General features: G+C 41.9%; 1 protein-coding gene across 1 annotated transcript in view; it reads right to left on the minus strand.

Moving 5' to 3' along the window:
• The window catches only part of LOC140741560 (complement C1q-like protein 2), a 53,270-nt gene extending 40,558 nt beyond the window's left edge, over positions 1-12,712 (minus strand). Inside the window, exon 1 of the mRNA XM_073071862.1 lies at positions 12,143-12,712. Within this exon, the coding sequence (XP_072927963.1) occupies positions 12,143-12,712 (570 nt within the window). The remainder of the gene's footprint in view (positions 1-12,142) is intronic.
• Positions 12,713-20,544: the final 7,832 nt, after the last annotated feature.

Genomic DNA, 20,544 nt, shown 5'->3' on the forward strand with positions numbered 1-20,544 from the left:
TTGTGAAGATCTCCCTGTGTAATGTTGTGTTGAAACTGTCTGCCAGATTCAGCATAGTGTTACCAATTAATATATTGGAATTTCTCACGGTTTTTGGTAAATATAGCCTTAGGAGGATATACACCAATATAAGCAACACTCTTCCATTTTCAGGGAAGTGCTGCTACTGAGTGAATGAATTTGGCAAGTATGGGAGAGTATTGAGAAGGTGCTCTCAAGGAAATCAAGGTGACCTTGTGAAGAACAGTGCCTATAAGAGGCATGTTCATTGTGTACCTGGGCCTCAGAGACCCTCCAAGACAACAGCCAGGTACTGCCTGCAGTAAGTTGCCAGGAAGGTCTCTGCAGGGACATGGGTGTAGATACTAAATACATGCACTCCATGGAACCCTTAAATGGACTTGTCCACTCTGCCCAAGCCTGTGGGGTGGAGGAAATGCAGATGAAGTCTCCACTTGTGAGTATGAAGATTGGGTGACTAATGCAGAAAACTGAGATGTGATAAGCCAGCAGCCTGGAATGGTCCTTGGCCTGGGACATTGCGTGTGCACACATCCATGACCTCCACTGGCAAAGCATTCAAGGTACACATCTGATGTTATATCTGAGGTCACGGGATGTCACTGATTTCAGTGAGGACAACAATTGCAGTTTCACTATTGGTCCTTTAAATAGTACAGTCTCAATATAGCTGTTCTCTGAGTAAATAAGAACTGTCATATTTCAGCCCAGTGAAATTGAAAAATTAATTTTGGATCATTTGGGAGAGTTTTACACTGCAGAAAAACTGTGAGGGATATCAAAAATCCCACCAGTAAAAGAGGAGACAAGTTTCCTGGGACACTAAGGCAATTTTGCTCCACTCTAGGTTAACAAAATGTTTTAAAGCACCGTTTTTCTGGAGTTATGCAAACCAATTTCTAGTGTGGAGTACCTTATCAATACTTGCCCAAAGATCAAAACTTCAGACAATTGCCCTCTAACAGAAATGTCTGCATTATTTTTGGATATATTGAATAGAATCCAAATTCAAATTCATTCTGATTTTATATGTTTCAATCAAATCAACAGGGTTCAATTTCTTGCAGTTTAATTAGGAATTGGAAATCACAGAAGCAATTAACTGGAGTGAAACTTGGCAGAAATCCACACTGCAAAACATTAACACATGTTGATGTAACTTGCATTAAAACCATAAAGCACAGACTTACTTATAACTGTTAAACTGATTTAATTTGCTGTTTAAAGATCACAAATATTTTCCAAGGGAAGACTAAATATTTATCCCATGAAGTTTATATATATCAGTGTAAATTACCCAATTATCTTGTCTTATTTCCATTTAAATCGGTATATAAAGTTTAAATTTATCATAATAAACTTCCATTAGTAGCAATTTGCACTTGGAGAACTACACTAACATTTTGTGTTAGTGACAGCTGGTCAGATACCAGTCTCTGGTAAGGCTGAGGCTGAGCACCCAGAAGTTAGTGCTCAGCAACTAACTGGTTGCATCATGGCCTAGTACAGCAATTCCAACCCAGGAGGCTGCAGAGACTAGTCTGGTCCACCATGGGTAAAGCTCTCCCCACCATTGAAAACATCTATATGCCTCAAGAAGGAGGTGTCTATCATCGAGGATCCTCACCATGCTTGCTTCTCACTCCTACTGTCAGGCAGGAGGTACAGAAACCTGAAGTCCTATCCCACCAGTTCAGGAAGAGTTACTTTCCAACATCCATCAAGTTCTTGTACAGAACTGCACAACCTTAACCTTACTTCAGCAACAGAACACTCTGGACCACCTCTTGCCCTACCACGGACTTGTTTCTAGCTGTGGTTTTATGCACTAATATCTTGTTTTGCATAACCTTTTTCATCACTGTCTTGAACAACGTGTGTTGCCTGAATCTACGTGCCTGTAATGCTGACACAAGTGAATTTTTCATTGTACCTGTACCTCACCTTACTTGTGCATGTGATGATAAACTCCACTTGACTGTACCTGCAGTGTTACATGTCACTGTCAGTCAAAAATCTGGAGTTGGTTTCCAGTTTGACTGAAAGTACCATTGCCTTCAGGGGTTGCAGTTATACACATCTTTGTCTTCTTTAAAACAATAGTATTGCTGGAAGTTTAGAGGCGTGCTGTGCAACTTCGGGATTACAGTGACAGCTAGGGAATTTAAAAATACAATGCTGTCAAACTGTGGGATGGGCCAGCAGGTGGTGGACTCTGAGGATTGCACAGTTAAAGTTAGGTCCCATGGAAGAATAGGAAAGCAAACTCTGAAAGAACAGGGGCATAAGAGACACAAGGAGGGCAAAGTGGAGCTGAGAACAAACTTGAGGTAGTTAATGGAGATAGTCCACATCACAGCAAAGGACATATGGATGTTTTAAAGCATATGAAGGTAGGTAAACCTCCAGGGGCTGATCAGATATATGCAAGAACACTGTGAGGAACTGGAGAGGAACTTTGTATACATCATTATTAGTGACGGATGTAGTGCTGGAAGACTGGAGGGTGGCTAATGTTGTGTCTTTATTTAAGGATTGCAAAGAAAAATCTGGGGACTATAGACCAGTAATCCTAGCACTGCGGTAAATAAACTACAAGACGGAATTCTGGTGGGTAAGATATACATGCATTTGGAAAGACAGGGGTTGATTAGGGATTGTCAGCATGGCTTTGTGCATGGGAAATTATGCCTCACAAATTTGATTGAATTTTACAAAAAAGTAACCAAGAAGGTCAATGAGGGCAGGGTAGTAGACATGGTCTATATGGACTCTCACAAGGCCTTTGATAAGGTTCTACGTGGGAGACAGTTATTGGAAATTAGGTTGTATAGGATCCAGGGGAAGCTGGCTAATCAGATGCACAATTGGCTTGATATTAGGAAGCAGAGGGTGATGGTGGAAGGTTGTTTGTGGGTCTGGAGCCTATGACTAGTGGTGTTCCCCAGGGCTCAGTGCTGGGCCCTTTACCATTTGTCGTCAATATCAATGGTTTGAATGAGAATGTACAAGCATTGTTAGCAAGTTTGCAGATGACACTAAAATAGGTGGTGACATTGACAGTGAGGATGGCTACCAGGATATACAGAGGGATCTTAACCAGCTAGGTAAGTGGGTTGAGGTATGGCAAAAGGAGTTTACTTTGGATATGTGTGTGGTGTTGCATTTTGGGAGGACAGATTAGGGTGCAACATTCACATTCAACCCTGGGGAGTGTTGTAGAATAGAGGGACTTTGGAGTGCAAGGACATAATTCCCTGAAAGTGGAGTCAGAGGTAGATGGGGTGGTGAAGGCTTTTGGCATGCTGGCCTTCATCAGCCTGGGCAATGAGTATAGAAGTTGGGACATGATGTTGCAGTTGGTCAAGATGATGGTGAGGCCATATTTGGAATATTATGTTCAGTTTGGGTCACTCTGCGAAAGGACATTAAGCTGGAATGAGTGCTGAGGATATTTACAAGGATGTTGCTGGAACTTGAGGGTCTGAGTTATGGAGAGAGAATTTTTTTTACTGGAATGTAGGAGACTGAGAGGTGATCTTATTGAGGTACATAAAATAGGGCCAATGTGCACTGTCTTATTCCCAGAGTTGGGATATTAAGAACTAGATGGCACAGATTTCAGACGAGAATGAAGAGATATAATAGTAATCTGAGGGGTAACCTTTTTTCCCAGAGGGTGGTCGGTGTATGGAATGAGCTGCTACAAGAGGTAGCTGAGGCAGGTACATTAATACATTTAAAATATACATGGATAGGAAAGGTTTAGAGGGATAGGGCCAAATGTAGGCAAATGGGGCTAGCATAGATGGATATCTTGGTTGGCCTGGAGCATTTGGGCCAAAGGGCCTGCTTCTATGGTGTATGATCCAATGACTTTATAAACCACTTGCATAATTGAAACCAACCGTTTTATTTCTGGGTAGCAGCTAGACACTGAAAGGATATATCAACTCTTTTCACTATTGGATGAAGTCAAACAAGACCAATCTATAGAAGATTTCAAATCTTTGTTGCTGGTTTCCACTCTTCCTTGAGTTCCATATGGTCCATCTCTGACACCCCTCTTCCCTTCCTTGATTTCTCTAATTTCAATTCTTTGCGACATGGCAGCGACTGGTGTCCAACACAAGAGCCCTGGGCCCTCAGCTGCCTTGATTGCTTTTTTTACACCAGTTTCTCTAAAATTCCATTCTTTTTGCCCAGTATCGCCAACATAGTCACACTGCTTCCAAAGGATTCCCCTCTATCACAGTTATCACTGTGTCCATTCCATTTTCTTTACTTCTGCTAACACCCTTTCCCTTCCCTTCCCTCCTACAACCTGGTTGTGGATCCCCCTTGCTCTCGCTGTCCATCCGACAAGCCTGCATATCCCTCACATCATCTTCTAACACTACCGGCTCTTTCTAGCATCATACCCTATCAAACATATCAAACCTTTCTCTCCACATTCTGAAGGTTCTGCTCTGTCTGCAACAGCCTGGTTCACTCCTCAGTCACTACCAACCACCACTTTCTTTCCCATAGTCACTTCTATGATAAACCTGCCTCTTTATCTCATCCCTTATCACTATCAAAGATCTCAAATACAGTTTTCTAGGTAAACAGTCATTTATTTCCATTCTGCTACTCGCATTTACACTTCTAGACTTATTTTTCTCTTTCCTTACTATCACCTTTTGCCCTTTAGCTCCATCCTGTCTTCAATTTTATCAGCAACTTTCTCTTTCATTCTTTCTTCCCTCCCCTAATTTTCCAGTTTGTATCATAAAATTTGTTTTATCTCTAACTTTTCCTAGTTCTGATGAAGGTTCAACAAACTGAAATTGTTTTCTTTCTTCGTAGATGCTACCTGACCTGCTGAATATTTCCAGCCTTTATTTATTTTATTCCTCAGTGAAGTGTTTGAGTAGCATCTTGAGCTTATTATTTGTGTCGCAGAACCTAATTGTCAGTGGATGGGATTCCATAGGACCTATTACATTTAGATATTTGCTCTATTGACTGCCGGTACATTGAATCCAACACAGTTCTAGCTCTGAAAAAGTTGACCCAGCTACTGCTGGGAGCTCACTGCATAGCAAGACAACCATCAGCTTATGTCTTCCCATTCTGCCTCCTAATAAATACAGTTTTGTGCCATCACCCGAGCAACAGCAACCAGACTTTCATCCCTCAAACTGAGGTCCACTTACTAAAATAACAAACCCTCAAGGCAAAAAAAAGGGTTTCTTTATTTTCCTTTGGCTACAGGTCAATTGATTATACCTGTCCAGGCTGAATGCAAGAAATCCCAACTATGCAACAAAATAGATCAGGAGCTAATTGAGAAGACAGTGTGTTTATGTGTAGAAAGGTCACCCTTCAATGCACAAGTAAATTTCTCCTCTTTGTCAGCTCCCTTGTCTACAGGCTAAATGTGAAGTTAGCCTCTCTTACATTCACCCAAGACAAGCACATCAATCAATTCATAAATAAAAGACAATTGCATTTTATTGTATAGAAAATGTCACAGACACCGATGAGGTATGATAAATTGCCACACAAGTGAGCCTGATGGGATAATTTGCAACTAACAAAGTCACAAATTAGTTATACTTGATGTCTTGAGGTGAAATTCATCATCCCCTCCCAGCTGCCTGTGATTTGTTTTAATTATTCAGTATGCTTCAAAATATAATTTTAAAGAGTTTTTTTTCACTACAAAATAACACAGCTGTGGAGGTGTGATAAATATCTCCCAGATCAGATCTTACATCTGGAATTGGTAACTTTTGTTATGATTGTGTCAAGAGTAAAGGGCAGGGAGAGAGGAAAGCTCATTCCTTGGAGGAGCAGGTGTAATCCACTTGAACATCTTCAATATTGTGCTGCAATATTGGCAGACGTGGCAACACTATGCTGCTGCAAATTTGCACAGCGCTGTTGTTTTACTCAAGTAGGGTTATACAATGAAGAGGATCTCATTCAGTCCATTGTGCTGGACAAGCTATCCTATAGTTTGACTTCAATAAGTAACAGTTTAATTTTATAAATATCTCTGACTCAACAAAAGCCCCATTTGCAATAGATTTCAAAGCACACACCTGAATTGCAAATTGTAGTCTAAGATCCAACAAGGATGAACAGCTTATTCACTCATGAAATTAAAGGAAAGAGCAAGAATGACTTGCCACATAATTCAAGATGTTAAAAATGGAGCTGCCTCTACACTTGCCAGTGTTCCTCATGTTATTTTATGCTTCACAGCTACTTGTTACTGACAATCAACGGAGAATCTTCCTTTAACATCGTGGATAGGGGAATCAAATTGTCATCAATTAATGCATGGCACAATCCATATTGAACATATTGTTTAATTTATATTTTTCTTGTGGATGTTGTGTCTCTAATGCTGCTTTCAGTGTTTTCATTGCAACTATGCATTCATGTTGTTGTGGAGATGACAATAATCATGACTCAACTCCATCCATTAAACTGTTGCACTGCAAACCAAAGAAAGGCTCAATAGAGTTTCTCCCCATCTCTATGAATGTAAATTGATTCAAAATACAAAATGCCTGCTCAAATTATATTGCACATTTCCATCCAGTTGACTTTCTTGACATGACATTGCAGTGGTCATATCAGCTCAGGAACAGTGAAATTCACTAACGGTTCAATTATCCCCATTTACACTAATGCTCAATTCCAATGCTAAACATATATTCATTCATCATTTGTTAGGAGGTATTAACCAAGACAGCATCATCTGATTTGGCAATCCATCTATAGTTTCAGTGATCTGCAGTTGTTACTTACTTGATGGAATTTTTTTAGCCAAATACTGAATCCCATCAGCTTATTGAGCAATAGCAGACTCGATTGTATATATGTTTGGCTTAACTATATTTAATTGAGTGTTCCATTGTGGGTACAGTCATTTGGTATATTGAAATTTTTAAAATGGATTTCTTTTGAAAGTTTAATTAACAGAATTGCAAAAACTTAGTCTCTTAAAAATGGCAAAAAATTGTTGGGTGTATTGGTCTCATACCTTTCATCCATAATGTAAATGTTTCCCTAATTGAGAGTCAAGCAATAGTTTAAGTTCATAACAGAAAATGTAGGGAATACTAAGTGTCAGTAAGCATCTGTGGGGAGAGAAATCAAGCTAATATTTCAGGACGATCACCTGTCATCAACAATCATGAAAACTCATCAACATTTTATTTTCTTTTAGGTTTCCAGACTCTTTAGGATTCTGCTGTTGGGTAACAGTGTAAACAATGCTGATTTCCTTTTCTTGCATGTACATAGTATTGTTAAATGACCAATATCTCTAAATTGGGAACCAATTCAAAGCTGCCGTGTTTGTAGATAAAAACAACAGTTGCAATTGAATCTGCAGTCAGCCTGCATGGCTCTCTTTCACCTGCCTGGTGGGTTCAACTGCAGCCAAGACAGATGGGTTGAAATGATTGTCTCTATAAGGAGCCTACATAGAAGGTAGTTGGATGGTTATGACCTTGTTCCTTGTGGACATGGCTGCCCAGTGCACACAGTGCACTAATTGCCTTCAGCTTGACAATATTACTTGGAGAGGTCATAAAGAGAGCCGTGAAGGGAAGTGGAAACATTACACAGCCTACTCTTCTCAGATTGAGGTTAATGTGTGCAGCTGAGCAGAGGACAGAGAGCTTTACTCTGTATCTAACCATACAGAGTACCTAGTATGCTGAAACTGGTAGCCTAAAGCAGAAAATAGTCCCATTTTCAATCAGTGATGACTTTGATAAACAGTAATAAATGCAGCAAGAAGGTTGGGGGTAAAAGAATCCTTAACTTGCCTTGATTTATATAGTAGCGATGTCAGTTTTATGGGCAAGAACAAAACTAATCAAGTGGAACAAAGCAAGACAGGATCGAGGAGTAAATGAGGGCTAGGGACACATCGTGCACTCTGAATTCATGATTCAAGGAAAGGAAAGAGGATTGTTTGAGAGAGCAAAGTTCATTTGCTGACCTTGAAAAGATACTGTACTGTGAGCCCGGCAGAAGTAAGAAGGAACAAACATGGAGGGGAAAGTGTCTTTAGAGGCATTTTGATTGTATATTTTAAGAAGTTTTTTAAAAAGTTAAAGTAGTTCAAAGTACAATGTTTCCAGTAAAATGGAAGTTATTTCATGAGAGAGTAAAAGTAAGTGAAGAAGAGACAAACCAGGGCCCCCATTACTATCCAAGTCTATGAGAAATGAATCAAGAATGGAAGACGTTGTACTATTAAATAATGCAATTAAGGAAAAATAATAGTCAATTTTATTTCTATACTCACTAATCATAGAACAGGGCATGCTCTCCTGACTGTTCCATTACTACAGACTATTGAAACCTTTGCATAAGTGAATTAAATAACTAGCTTATGCATATAACAGGATTCAATTCAGAGGCTATGGTTCACATTGAAAATAATAGGGGTAAAATTCAGGGCATTTGATTTCATTCAGATAGTGATGTTTTATAAAGTTCTGTTTGTAGGCTGTTTCACCAAAATGTCACATTTAGTTGCATTTAAGATATTTTGAATGAGTTAAAATATCGAGAGGTTTAAAGGGTGACTTAAACCAAAACACCTAATTACTTTCTATGTATGTGTTTTGGATAGCATCACTGGCAATGATGCCCTGTAGTTCCTTTTGCTTCTGGGTGAATTGTCTAAAGCACACAGTGGCTGCAATCTAAATTCAGAAAAGGTGAATTAACTGTTCACAATGGCCCAAGGACCCCTCCTCTCCAACTCAACCTGAGGCACCTTCCCCTATTGGCTCCAAGGATCCACTTATTCCTAGTGATCCCAGTCAATCTTCATTTGTTAAATGCTAGCAAGTCCACCTTCAGATGAGTTGGGTGTTCACAGCCTCCAATTTTATACAGTACCAATTAGCAGAAAGTATTAATGACACAACGAGCGTCTATTCAATATTTAGTAAACACAATTTTTCCGTGTGATTTTAGGATGTAATTAGTTTTTGGCAGTATGTGGGTGGGAAAGTACATGGATATCTGCTTAAAACATACACACCCAGCTTTTTTTTTTATAGATCATCAGGATCTGGGGATTTGCATTCTTACCAACCTCTCCATTTGCAACACTGGGCAACCCTATAGTGTGGATTGAAAGGTTTTAAGGTGGGCCAAGTCTGGTCAGTTTACTTGAAAGTGTTAGAAGAATCCAAAATATTTTAAAATAAATTAGCCCAGAAGGAATAAATATATGTGACCAGAAAATGGATTTCACCTCTTTCACTACTGGGTCTGGAATTTATGCCCAGTTGTACTCCTTGCAATTATTCAGCAAAAATACACCAGGAACCTTCCTACCACAATTTGTACATGAAATCATGCACTAAAATGGGACCTGTACAACATGCATCAGGAGCTGCTTGAGAAGATATGCTGATCACAAAGCATCAGATCTTTTAGGTGCCCTCCCCATGGCAGACACATATCAATTGCAGAAATGAAAATAGGTGAGGGGGGCTGATGAGTGGATGGAGGTGGGTGTGGGGCGATGGGCAGATGGAGTTGGGTGCGGGGCGTTGGGCAGATGGAGATGGGTGAGGGGGACTGATGAGCAGATGGAGGTGGGTGCGGGGCGATGGGCAGTTGGAGATGGGTGAGGGGGGGGGTGACAGACAGGTGGCAACAGAGGGAGACAGAAGTCAGAGGGTGAAGGAGTGTTAAGAGTTATGGGTAGAGCCAAGTCCATGGTCAAATTGGCCATGATCTTATTGAACATCGGAGCAGGTTCAATGGGCTTCTGCTCCTATAATGTTCTTATGTATACCTGCCGTAGAGATGAGAGAAAAAGTGGGGAACGGAAGATATGCTGATCGCCCCATATCTATGGGTATCTGAAAAATGTTCTATGCCGTGAGTGGTCCCATACCAATGTAAGGCATGGGATAAGCCAGGGACAGAGATCAATGACGTCAACTAAAGAAAGAGGTTAAGAACAGCTAGAGGGCCACGAATGATGCAGTTTCCATTCCCCTGAGCTCTAAAAATTAGAGCTGGTGGATGGTGTGTGCAAGACATGCCACAGTGTAGACCTTTCATCTGTTGTCTCACTGCTGATATCAGCCTGATATGATCCCAGCTTTGTTTGTGAGTGTCCAACGATTTTCATACCATACGCCAGTGATATTAAACCTAATTTTGATTCCGATGGTCAAAGGTTTCACCCAAAAGTTCCAATTTACGTTAGCAATGGAGGAAGAGTGCAATGCCTAACTTGTTATGTTACTAAGTGGTGATCAATGCTGGGAAAATGTTAGCAGTGCCGGGGCAAATGCCCACAATGTCACCTAGAAATGACTGACAGTGCAATCTGACCCAGGTAAAATCGCTTTTGTGCTTGATTTTCATACGAAAAATGAATGCTAATGGATCAAATTTCTGGGACGTGAAGTTGAAGCACTCCTTCCACCTGGTGCACATGTTAATTTCCGAAACCCCACTGGTGGCATTAATAGATCTTGTCTTATTATCTGACATTTAAACAGGACAAATGGTATTCCCAATCTATAATATACATACTGGCTAGGCAGGAAGTTAAAGCGGAGCTGAGTGAGCTCTGGAAGGTTTTACGACTTGATATGACCCGTTTGTTTGAACACCCCAGGGGCTCGTCGGACACTATCTAAAGTGATTGACACCGAAACCAAAAACATCGAATATCCTAAAGATAACTGGTAATTTGGGTCCAGCTCACCAAGCGGGAATTCTGCATGGTATCAACAGTTCATGGCGTGGCCCAGCCCAGGCACACACTCCCGAAGTATATGGCAATCTGGCTCTCATTCTGTGCCAAGCTTTTCTTTTAAGTTTGTAGATCCATGTGATTTGCATATCTGGCAACAAAACATGAAAGTAAAACCCAGCTATTTCTAAAACCTCAGAAGGTTGCTTTAATTGGAATGGATGTGAGTTCTTTCAAGATTTCTCAAATCCAAAACATTTGCTTATATACAATAATTGCAGAGGAAAAGGAAGCTGTCTCGTTCTCCACACAGGTCTGATGTACCACTTTAATGGAATTGTACTGAAAATATTTGTTTCTGCACAATAATTATTTAGAATGCACAGCACACACAATATATCAATCTTCATGCACATATCAAAAGCAGCATTTGCACTATATAGGGGCATAATAAAGGAAGCTCTGGTAAATCATTATAAATCGCTGTTTAGATCCCAACTCACGTTTTGTGCCAAATTTCAGGCACCACATTTCAGGAAACACACCTGGGCCTCGCGGAAGGTCTATGGAAGAGGCGGCAGAGAGATAGCGGACATGAGGGAACTATATGGAGAGACTGGAGAAGCTGGAGTTATTCTCAACACAGCAAAGACGCTTAAGGAGATGGCTTTAACACAGAAGTGGAGGTGGCCGATAGAGAGAAACGGTTGTGACTGGCAGGAAGACCCGTAACCAAAGGATTCGAGTTGAAGAGAATTCGCGAAAAAAAAAGCCAAAGGAAAACCAGATCTTTTTTTGGAAAAAATACTCGGCCATTTCTGATCTGGAATACGTTGCTCGAGAACAACTTCATGAGGGAATTGGATGTAAAGGGGAAACATTACAGCCGAAGGGAGAGCAGCGAGTGAGATTAATTGGCAGCTCTTTCGGCGATCAGGAACAGGCACAACGGGCCGAATAGCCTCCCACGCCGCATCGTTCTCTGACACACTATGGACTTTCCATCCTCTTGAAGCCGCTGTCTCAACGCCCGAGCTTGGATTCTCTTCCACAGCCCAACAATGCTTCACACTTTGGAGAGGGTCGGTATCTGGGACCTTTAAGTTCCAACTCACTTGCTTCTAGCCGAAAGAGACCGACAGAGCGTATAAATCCCACCCCCCCCACTTCACCCACCAACTTTCCCAACAGTCCTTCACTCTACCCCTAACTCAATATACCTGCAGACTTTCCCCGAAGTGAACAAAATTCACCAGAAATTGGCCGGCGAGAGAATTTCTCAGCCATGTTGGCCCACGAATGCTTCAGCTGAAGTTAGGCGGGTGCACCTGGCAGGTCAAACTGTACAAACTTTTGTATTGGGAGCACAACACTTACCTGGCCATTCTTGCACAGGTCAGCCCACATACTGGTACCGTCCCCTCCTCTCATCAGTACATGATAGGTAAAGAAGTAGATCCCGGGAACCGTGCAGGTGAACTTGCCCGTAGAAGCCTCGTAGTGGTTTCCAACGTTAGTCACAACGTCGTCAAACTTAAGAATTTCGTAGCCCTCGTGCGGTTTCTTGAGGCCGGCGTAAAAGGCGATCTTCGGGCTGTGGAAAGCTGCGCTGAATGTGCCTGTCCCTGATCCCGGTGGCCCGGGTGGACCCGGTTTGCCTAGATCTCCCCACTCTCCAGGTGGACCTCTTGGACCTGGGGGTCCGGGCTCTCCGGGAGGTCCCCTGGGTCCAGGTTTACCTCGGCGTCCCTGGTCGCCCTTGCTCCCGTGGATGAAGGGTGGCGGGGACATCACGGCCAGATCCTGGATGGCTTCTGCCGCCGTGGAGCTCGGCTTTGGGCTGTAAGGGTCACAGACCATTCTGCAGCTGCCTAGCATCTCGTAGTGGGCTGAAGCCTTGGAGCTTTGGACCAGCAAGGGGATGGCGATGAGCAGAATTAAGACCATGGCCACCCCAATGGCCGCTCCAATCACTCGCTTCCTTCGGCTGATTCTGGACGCAGCCAGCGTCAAAAAATCGTTTTCACTTTTGGAAGTAATGGTGAACGATTTACCAGAGGCCACCCCAACGGAGAAATCTATCTAGCTAGTTACAGAGAGGCAGAAGATGTTTCTGGGGGGAGATCAGGATTTGCTAGAGAAAGTTTTGCTCTAAGGCTCGTTCTCCCCTGCCAGATCCAATGTCCATCAGCGAGGAAGGCAGCGCGAAGTGTCTGCTCCGACAGGCTGCTACAGAAGGTCTGACGAGGGAAGGGGGATTTTGTGGACAATCTGAGCGACCCCTGCCTTCAGATCGCGTGAAATCACATCTTCCTGACGCCAGCCGCCCTCGGCTGGGATTGCGAATCTTCGCAGAATTGCGGACAGATCTTCCAAACTACTTTTAAAAAATTAGCATTTATAAAACTCTTCGGATATTTAGGTTGGTGACAATAATGCAAGACACTTAAAAGTGATGTAACCGTATGGAGTTTGCAATAACTTATTTAAAACATATGATGTTTTAGGGACTATTTATTTTCACCGGCTTCAAAATTTCATCATTTTTAAAAAATGAAGCACGGATCATAACAAGTTAATAGCAAGATAGAACTGCAGAACTTACCCCATGCAGATTTGTCTTAAATTCTCTCTCTCCCTTTCTCTCTCTCTCTCTCTATCTCTCTCTCTCTCTCTCTCACACACACACACACACACACACACACACACACACACACACACACACACACACACACACACACACACACACACACACACACACACACACACACACACACAAACTTTGCAAGATATAAATAATCGGTTTAATTCTCCCCTGCCTCCGACGAGATTTTTCAGAAAACGCAGCTCTCGATATCAGCGCAATGCTTGAATTCATTCTGGCAAAGCGCTGTGTCCCGCCGAATTACTTTATTTGAATTTTAACAACCGCCGTTGATTACAGACACATCCCAGAGCTTGCAGGATTCTTTGATGATCGAATTTCCAAGACGAGACTCAGCAAAAAAAAACCAAAAAATCTCATTTGGGACAAAAATCTCATTTGGGACAATGGTTAACAACGAAGCTAAATTCCCCTCCTCTCTATCATCCCGTGGCTTTTTAAAATGAAGCATCGCAGACGGTCTTTTATTAGAACAAAAGTATAATCCTGATGTAGACTCGCAGGGGGACCTGTCAATTTACACGTTTAATTCGGAGGCACCAGTTGCAATGAAAGAAGCTGCAACTTCTAATACGGGAATAAGCATCCCCTCCACCCCAAACAACTTCCCATTTTGAACGTAGAACTGAAAGAAACGTTCAACAAAATGATGTCTGAATGCCGGTATTGACCATGTTTTGTTCTGAATTTGCATATAAACGAACGAGCCCTTCATCCTTACATTTTCCTAAACGGACGCAGATGCTCGTTTTCACCCCACCTGTTTAATATTTATCTGTTTCTGCAGATAAATATTATGGAACATATGCTTCATAAAACAAACAATTTCACCGCGGTTATTCCATGCTGTGATATAACTAAACAGACCTCTGGGACCGTGGTGAGATATAATTTCATTGTGTTCCAGTGTGAGTTGAGAGCTATATGCGGGGTTTCTGCTAAAGAAATGTTCTCTCCAAGCCCAGACTGTCTTGTCTTGAGCTGCAGAAGATGTACCATGTTTATCAATTTTCCTCTTAACTTGATAAACACGTACAGGAGACCCACAGACCGCAATCAATATAATTTCTAACCATAATTTATCACTGCTATCCAAACTGCAACGGGTTTAACCATTCGAAAATATTCTCTCCATAAAAAAAGTTTTATTTGCTAAATAAATATACTTGAAACGGCCAAGTTAACTGTAATTCACTTCCAATTGACCCTCAGTTAGACTGTATGTTTTTTGCTTATTATTTAGGGGGCGGGGGAGGAATGGAAGCTGCTGTAACTAATTTTTGTTAAATACTGTAAATTTTTAAAATCTCGCAATAACAATGGGCTTAATTAGAGGATAGATTTGAAAGTTTAAGCGCAGCGGTCAAGTGGTGCGATTGCTTAACAGTGTGAAGAGACATGCAGGGCCAGTTAATTGGCTATATTTGACCCCTGTTGTTTTTAAAGGATCATAGTGTCGAACTATCTGGGATCAGGATTTTGCAGAATGCAGGGAACGAGAAGACGAATGCTAAATCTGGCCACAGTACCGCCAGGGGGTCTGTGTAGGAGGGCTCCTTGTGTTGGGGTCGGCGGGAGGTACAAGTATCCGTTGCTTAACCAGTCAAAAACCAATGGTAGACGCCAGAGTACCGGAACCGGGTTTTTAATAACACTCTCGGAACACAGTACTCAAGAATATCAGAATCAGAATCAGGTTTATTATCACTAGCATAATGTCGTGACATTTGTTGTTTGTGGCAGCATAGTGTAAAACATAAAAATTTACTCTGTTACAATGAATAAAGAAACAAATTGTGCAAAAGAGCAACAGCGGGGTAGTGATTATGAGCTCATTGACCATTCAGAAATCTGATGGCAGAGGGGAAGAAGCTGTTTCTAAAAAAAATGAGTGTGGGTCTTCAGGTTCCTGTGCCTCCTCCCTGATATTATCGGCAACCTTTGTGTTAAATCCGAATAATGCCACACGCTATTAAATCGAAAATGCATTAAAGGCTTAAGGAACCCCCAATTTGATTAAAACATGGGTACAGTACTAGGTCCGCGTCTAGGTGTATGATTCTAGGTGGCACTCACGAGATGAGTCGGTGCAGAGTGTATATGGTCACGGTTACAGGATGGTCCGCTCAGGACCTCATTTGAGCTTCGATTTAAAAAAACTTCCAATTGCATTTGAACAGGGCTGGAAATTGCAATGGAAGAGCTTGCTCCTCCCATGGAATCGATCACTACAAAAGTCTTAAAATGATAATATATACTGTCAAATGTTACTGACTGGTGTCCAGACCTCATTCCCGACGAATTGCGATCTAGTGTTAGGGTCGGCCTGTCCGCTGCTGTTTCTGGCTCGGATTTATACTTAATTGCATTTTCTGATCCGGGTAACTTGTGTGGATAACACATTATTGTGTTTTTTTTTGTTCCAGAGGCTTCAAGTGGACAGATTCCAAGGACAGGGTAGTTTTTTTCAGTGTCGCAGGAGTGTTGTGGTAGAAATATTATAGTTGTAAAGTTAATGTTTATTTCTTCTGTCCTGTGTTGGTTGGTCAGACCGCAACCAGATCCTGGGTGAGCTCGTTTGTGTTGTTTATTTTCATTGCGCCGCTCTCCTCATAAAGGTCAAGCAAATTTACTTTATACGGTTTTTTTAAAAGTCAAAACGAAAAGGTGCAAACATTCTAAAAGTAGACAATGAATGGTGTATCCCTCCAGCTCCTTACCTTATCAAGGACAGAGATACAGAAAGGTGCCGAGAAAAGGCCAGCAATTTCATGGAGGATCCAACCCACTCTGCTCATGGACTGCTTGTCCCACTCCAATTACGCAGGAAGCTACGTCGCATCCACGCCAGACTCAAAAACAGTCACTTTCCCCAGGTAGTAAGGCTGATCCACACCGCCACCCACTAACCCTACCTACCCCACAACACTTCTCCCATTACTTCATCACTTCCTGTGCCGACCGTCACTTTATGGACACACACTCAATCTATAAGCTATCTTCTGCATGTATACTTGTTGTGTTTTATTATTGTGTTCTTTATTTTGTTTGTTTTTTGTGCTGCATTGGATCCGGAGTAACAATTACTTCGTTCTCCTTTACACTTGTGTACTGGAAATGACATTGAACTATCTGGAATCTTGGTTCTTAAATCTCTCTCCTGCAGCCGCTTAAATCACTGCATATAAAGCACGGCTGAAACGATGATGTGATGCTATGTAAATACAAAATCCAGTTTATTTTAAAGACAAAGCCTCCCAGTGACAAGGTCCTGTACCTGCTTCCATTAGCAAAATATTCACCATCAAGCTGATTAACAAGGACTTGGCTAATGTGTTTTGAATTGCGGAATCATGCAATTTTCTCCAACAGAGGGCTGTATGGTGGCAGGGACAGGCCTCAGTTATATTGCTGGTGCTGTAAGGAGGAAATTTATATTATTTTTGAAGCAGCATGAATTAAGTTATGCCTGATCATACTGCTCTTTAATTGGCTAAACACCACGCCTGGGCCCCTGTTTAGCCAATTAAAGAACAGGATGAAGGGCAAGAGTGCTTAAACAGAGTCATAAAGTCGTAGAAAAGTACAGCACAGAAACAGGCCCTTTGGCCCATTTAGTCTGTACCAAACCATTTAAACTGCCTACTCCCATCAACATGCACCAGGACCATAGCCCTCCATACCCCTACCATCCACGTACCTACCCAAACTTCTCTCAAACATTGAAATCGAGCTCACATACATCACTTGTGCTGGAAGCTCATTCCATACTCGCCCCACCCTCTGACTGAAGAGGTTTCCCTGCATGTTCCCTTTAAACCTTTCACCTTTCACTCTTCACCCATGACCTCTAGATGTAGTCCTACCCAACCTCTGTGGAAAAAGTCTGCTTGCATTCAGCCTATCTATACTCCTCATAATTTTGTATGCCTCTATCAAATCTCCCCTCAATCTTCTATGCTCCAAGGAATAAAGTCCTAACCTATTCAATCTTTCCTCATAACTCAGGTCCTCCAGTCCCGGCAACAGCCTTGTAAATATTCTCTGTACTCTTTCAACCTTATTGACATCTTTCCTGTAGGTAGGTGACCAAAACTGCACACAATACTCCAAATTAGGCCTCACCAATGTCTTATACAACTTCAACATAACATCCCATCTCCTGTACTCAATACATTGATTTATGAAGCCAATGTGCCAAATGCTTTCTTTATGACCCTGTCTATCTGTGACACCACTTCCAATGAGTTATGGACCTGTATTCCCAGGTCCCTTTGTTCTACCACACTCCTCAGTGTCCTACCGTTCACTGTGTGAGACCTACCCTGGCTGGTCCTCCCAAACTGCAACACCTCACACTTGTCTGCATTAATTTCCATCTGCCATTTCTCAGCCCATTTTTCCCGCTGGTCCAGATCCTGCTGCAAGCTGATCATCACCCTCACTGTCCACTACACCCCCAATCTTGTTATCTGCAACTCTGCTGATCTAGTTAAAGCTATTATCACACAGATAATTGATATACAGTAGATGACAAACAACAATGGACCCAGCAATGATCCCTGTGGCACAGACCTCCAGTCAGAGAGGCAACCTTCTCCCACAAAGCCAATGTCAAATCCATCTTCAATACCAAAAGACTGAACCCTCTTGACCAACCTCCCACGTGGGACCTTGTCAAATGTCTTGCTGAAGTCTGTGTGGACAACATCCACTGCCTTGCCTCATCAACTTTCCTGCTAACTTTCTCAAAAAATTCCATGAGATTGGTTAGACACAACTTATCATGCAAGAAGCCATGCTGACTGTCCCTAATCAGACCATTTCTATCCAAATTCTCATATATCTGGTTCCTTAGAATATCTTCCAATAACTTTCTGGCGAATGATGGCAGGCTCATTGGCCTATAATTTCCTGGTTTATTTTTAGAGCCTTTCTTAAATAGTGGAACAACATAGTCTATCCTCCAATTCTCCGGTACTTCACTTTTCACTAAGAGCCCTGCAATTTCTGCATTAGCCTCCCACAGGGTCCGAAGGGACACCTTGTCAAGCCCTGGGGATTTATCCATCCTGATTTGCTTCAAGACAGCAAATACTCCCTCCTTTGCAATCTGTATAGGGTCATTGCTGCTTTGCCTCGCTTCTATTGACTCTGTGTCTGTCTCCCAAGTAAATACAGATGCAAAAAATCCATTTAAGATCTTCCCATCTCTTTTGCTCTTGGAATCCTTTTTTCTCTCTTGTAATCCTTTGGCTCTTAACATACCTGTAGAATCCCTTGTCTGCTAGGGCAACCTCAAGCCTTCTTTTAGCCCTCCTGATTTCTTTCTTAAATGCTCTCTTGCATTTCTTATACTCCTGAAGCACCTCATTTGTTCCTACCTGCCTGTACCTGCTATGCACCTCCTTTCTTTCTTAACCAGGGCCTCAATATCTCTCGAAAACCAAGTTTCCCAAAACCTGTTATCTTTACCTTTTATTCTGACAGGCACATGCAAGCTCATGCCCAAGCCCCTCTGAAGGCCTCCCACTTACCACATACACCTTTGCCAGGAAACAACCTGTCCCAATCCACACGTGTCAGATCCTTCTTGACCAACCATCAAAATTGGCCTTTCTCCAATTTGGAACTCATGGGCCAGACCCATCTTTTTCCATATTTACTTTGAAACTAATGGCTTCAGGAATGTTTACATACACGTATTCCGTGTTAGCCTTTGCTTAGTGGCAATGTTTCTCAAGTTAATGAGCGACCGCTCGGCAGTAAGCCTATCTGAAATCTTTGCCACAGTTTTACTGCAGCTGATGCACCTTCCATGGTCACCATATGGTCCTGCATCATTTTAATAAACTAATATCGGGCAGGGTGCACTGGACATCAGATGCCAACATGATGCCTCTCCAAGATGCAAGATCTGCAGTGTTACTGCATCGCTAGGGGCAGAGAGAAGATAAACCATTGCATGATGGATCCCTCCACCAGAGAAAGAGATTAAATAACTGTATCAAATAATGCATTCCCTAATGTATCTGTCTCTACCCACCCCTGGCAGGGCACTTCACGCACCCACCACTCTCTGTGTAAAATCCTTGCCTCTGACATCACCCTTATACTTTCCTCCAATCACTTTAGGATTATGCCCCTTAGATTAGCTATTTCTACCCTGGGAAAAAGTCTCTGCTTGTCCACTCTATCAATGTCTCTTATCATCTTGTACACCTCATCCTCTTTCACTGCAAAGAGAAAAGCCCTAGTTTGCTCAACCTACCCTCACAAGACATGCTTTCTAATCCAGACATCATAATGGAAATCTCCTCTGCACCTTCTCTACAGCCTCATATTCTTTCTATATTGAGGCAACCAGAACTGACCACAGTTGGGAGTTTTCACTTTATTTATTCCATCAAGATGATCCTTAATATAAAGTGTTTGTTGATGTAGCTCTTAAAGCGTGGGGCCCTGAACAGGACACACTACTGGAACTAAGGCCTAACCAAGGATGGATGCTTAAACAAGCTTCCTTACATTTGTGCTCTATGCCGATAACTAGAACTCAGAATTCCATATTGTTTTCTTTAAAACAGTTTTACCAACCTGTCGTGCAACCTTTAAAGAGCCATGACTATGAATGCCCAGGTTTCTCTGTCCAGTCCCTTTCAAACTGCATTGTTTGGTTGATGCTCCTTCTCCTCATTTTTCAAGTTAAAATGCTTCAGTTCACGTGTTCCCTGCATCACATTTCATCCGCTCATTTCACTGGTCTGCTCTGCACCCCCCTCCTCATTGTCTTCTACATTTCCAAGTTTTATGATCATTGATGAACTGTAAAATCATTACTTTATACACAAGTCCAGATCATTAATATACATCAAGAAGAACAACAATCAGAGGCACAAAGCCATATCCTAACCACCATCAAAGCTATAATTCACACGATTATGAGACTATTTTTTCTCTGTAGATTCCAATAAAAAAAGCTTGATTGATTTTCTTTTGGTAAGACCTATAGAATATAGATACTATTATGCAACCAAGCTTCATAAGGCCAGATATATTTGGCAATAGCAGATTGTAAAGCCCTGAGTGTATAGTATCACTTATCATTTATATT

The sequence above is a fragment of the Hemitrygon akajei genome, chromosome 18 (genome assembly GCF_048418815.1).
Source record: "Hemitrygon akajei chromosome 18, sHemAka1.3, whole genome shotgun sequence".
NCBI lineage: Eukaryota > Metazoa > Chordata > Chondrichthyes > Myliobatiformes > Dasyatidae > Hemitrygon > Hemitrygon akajei.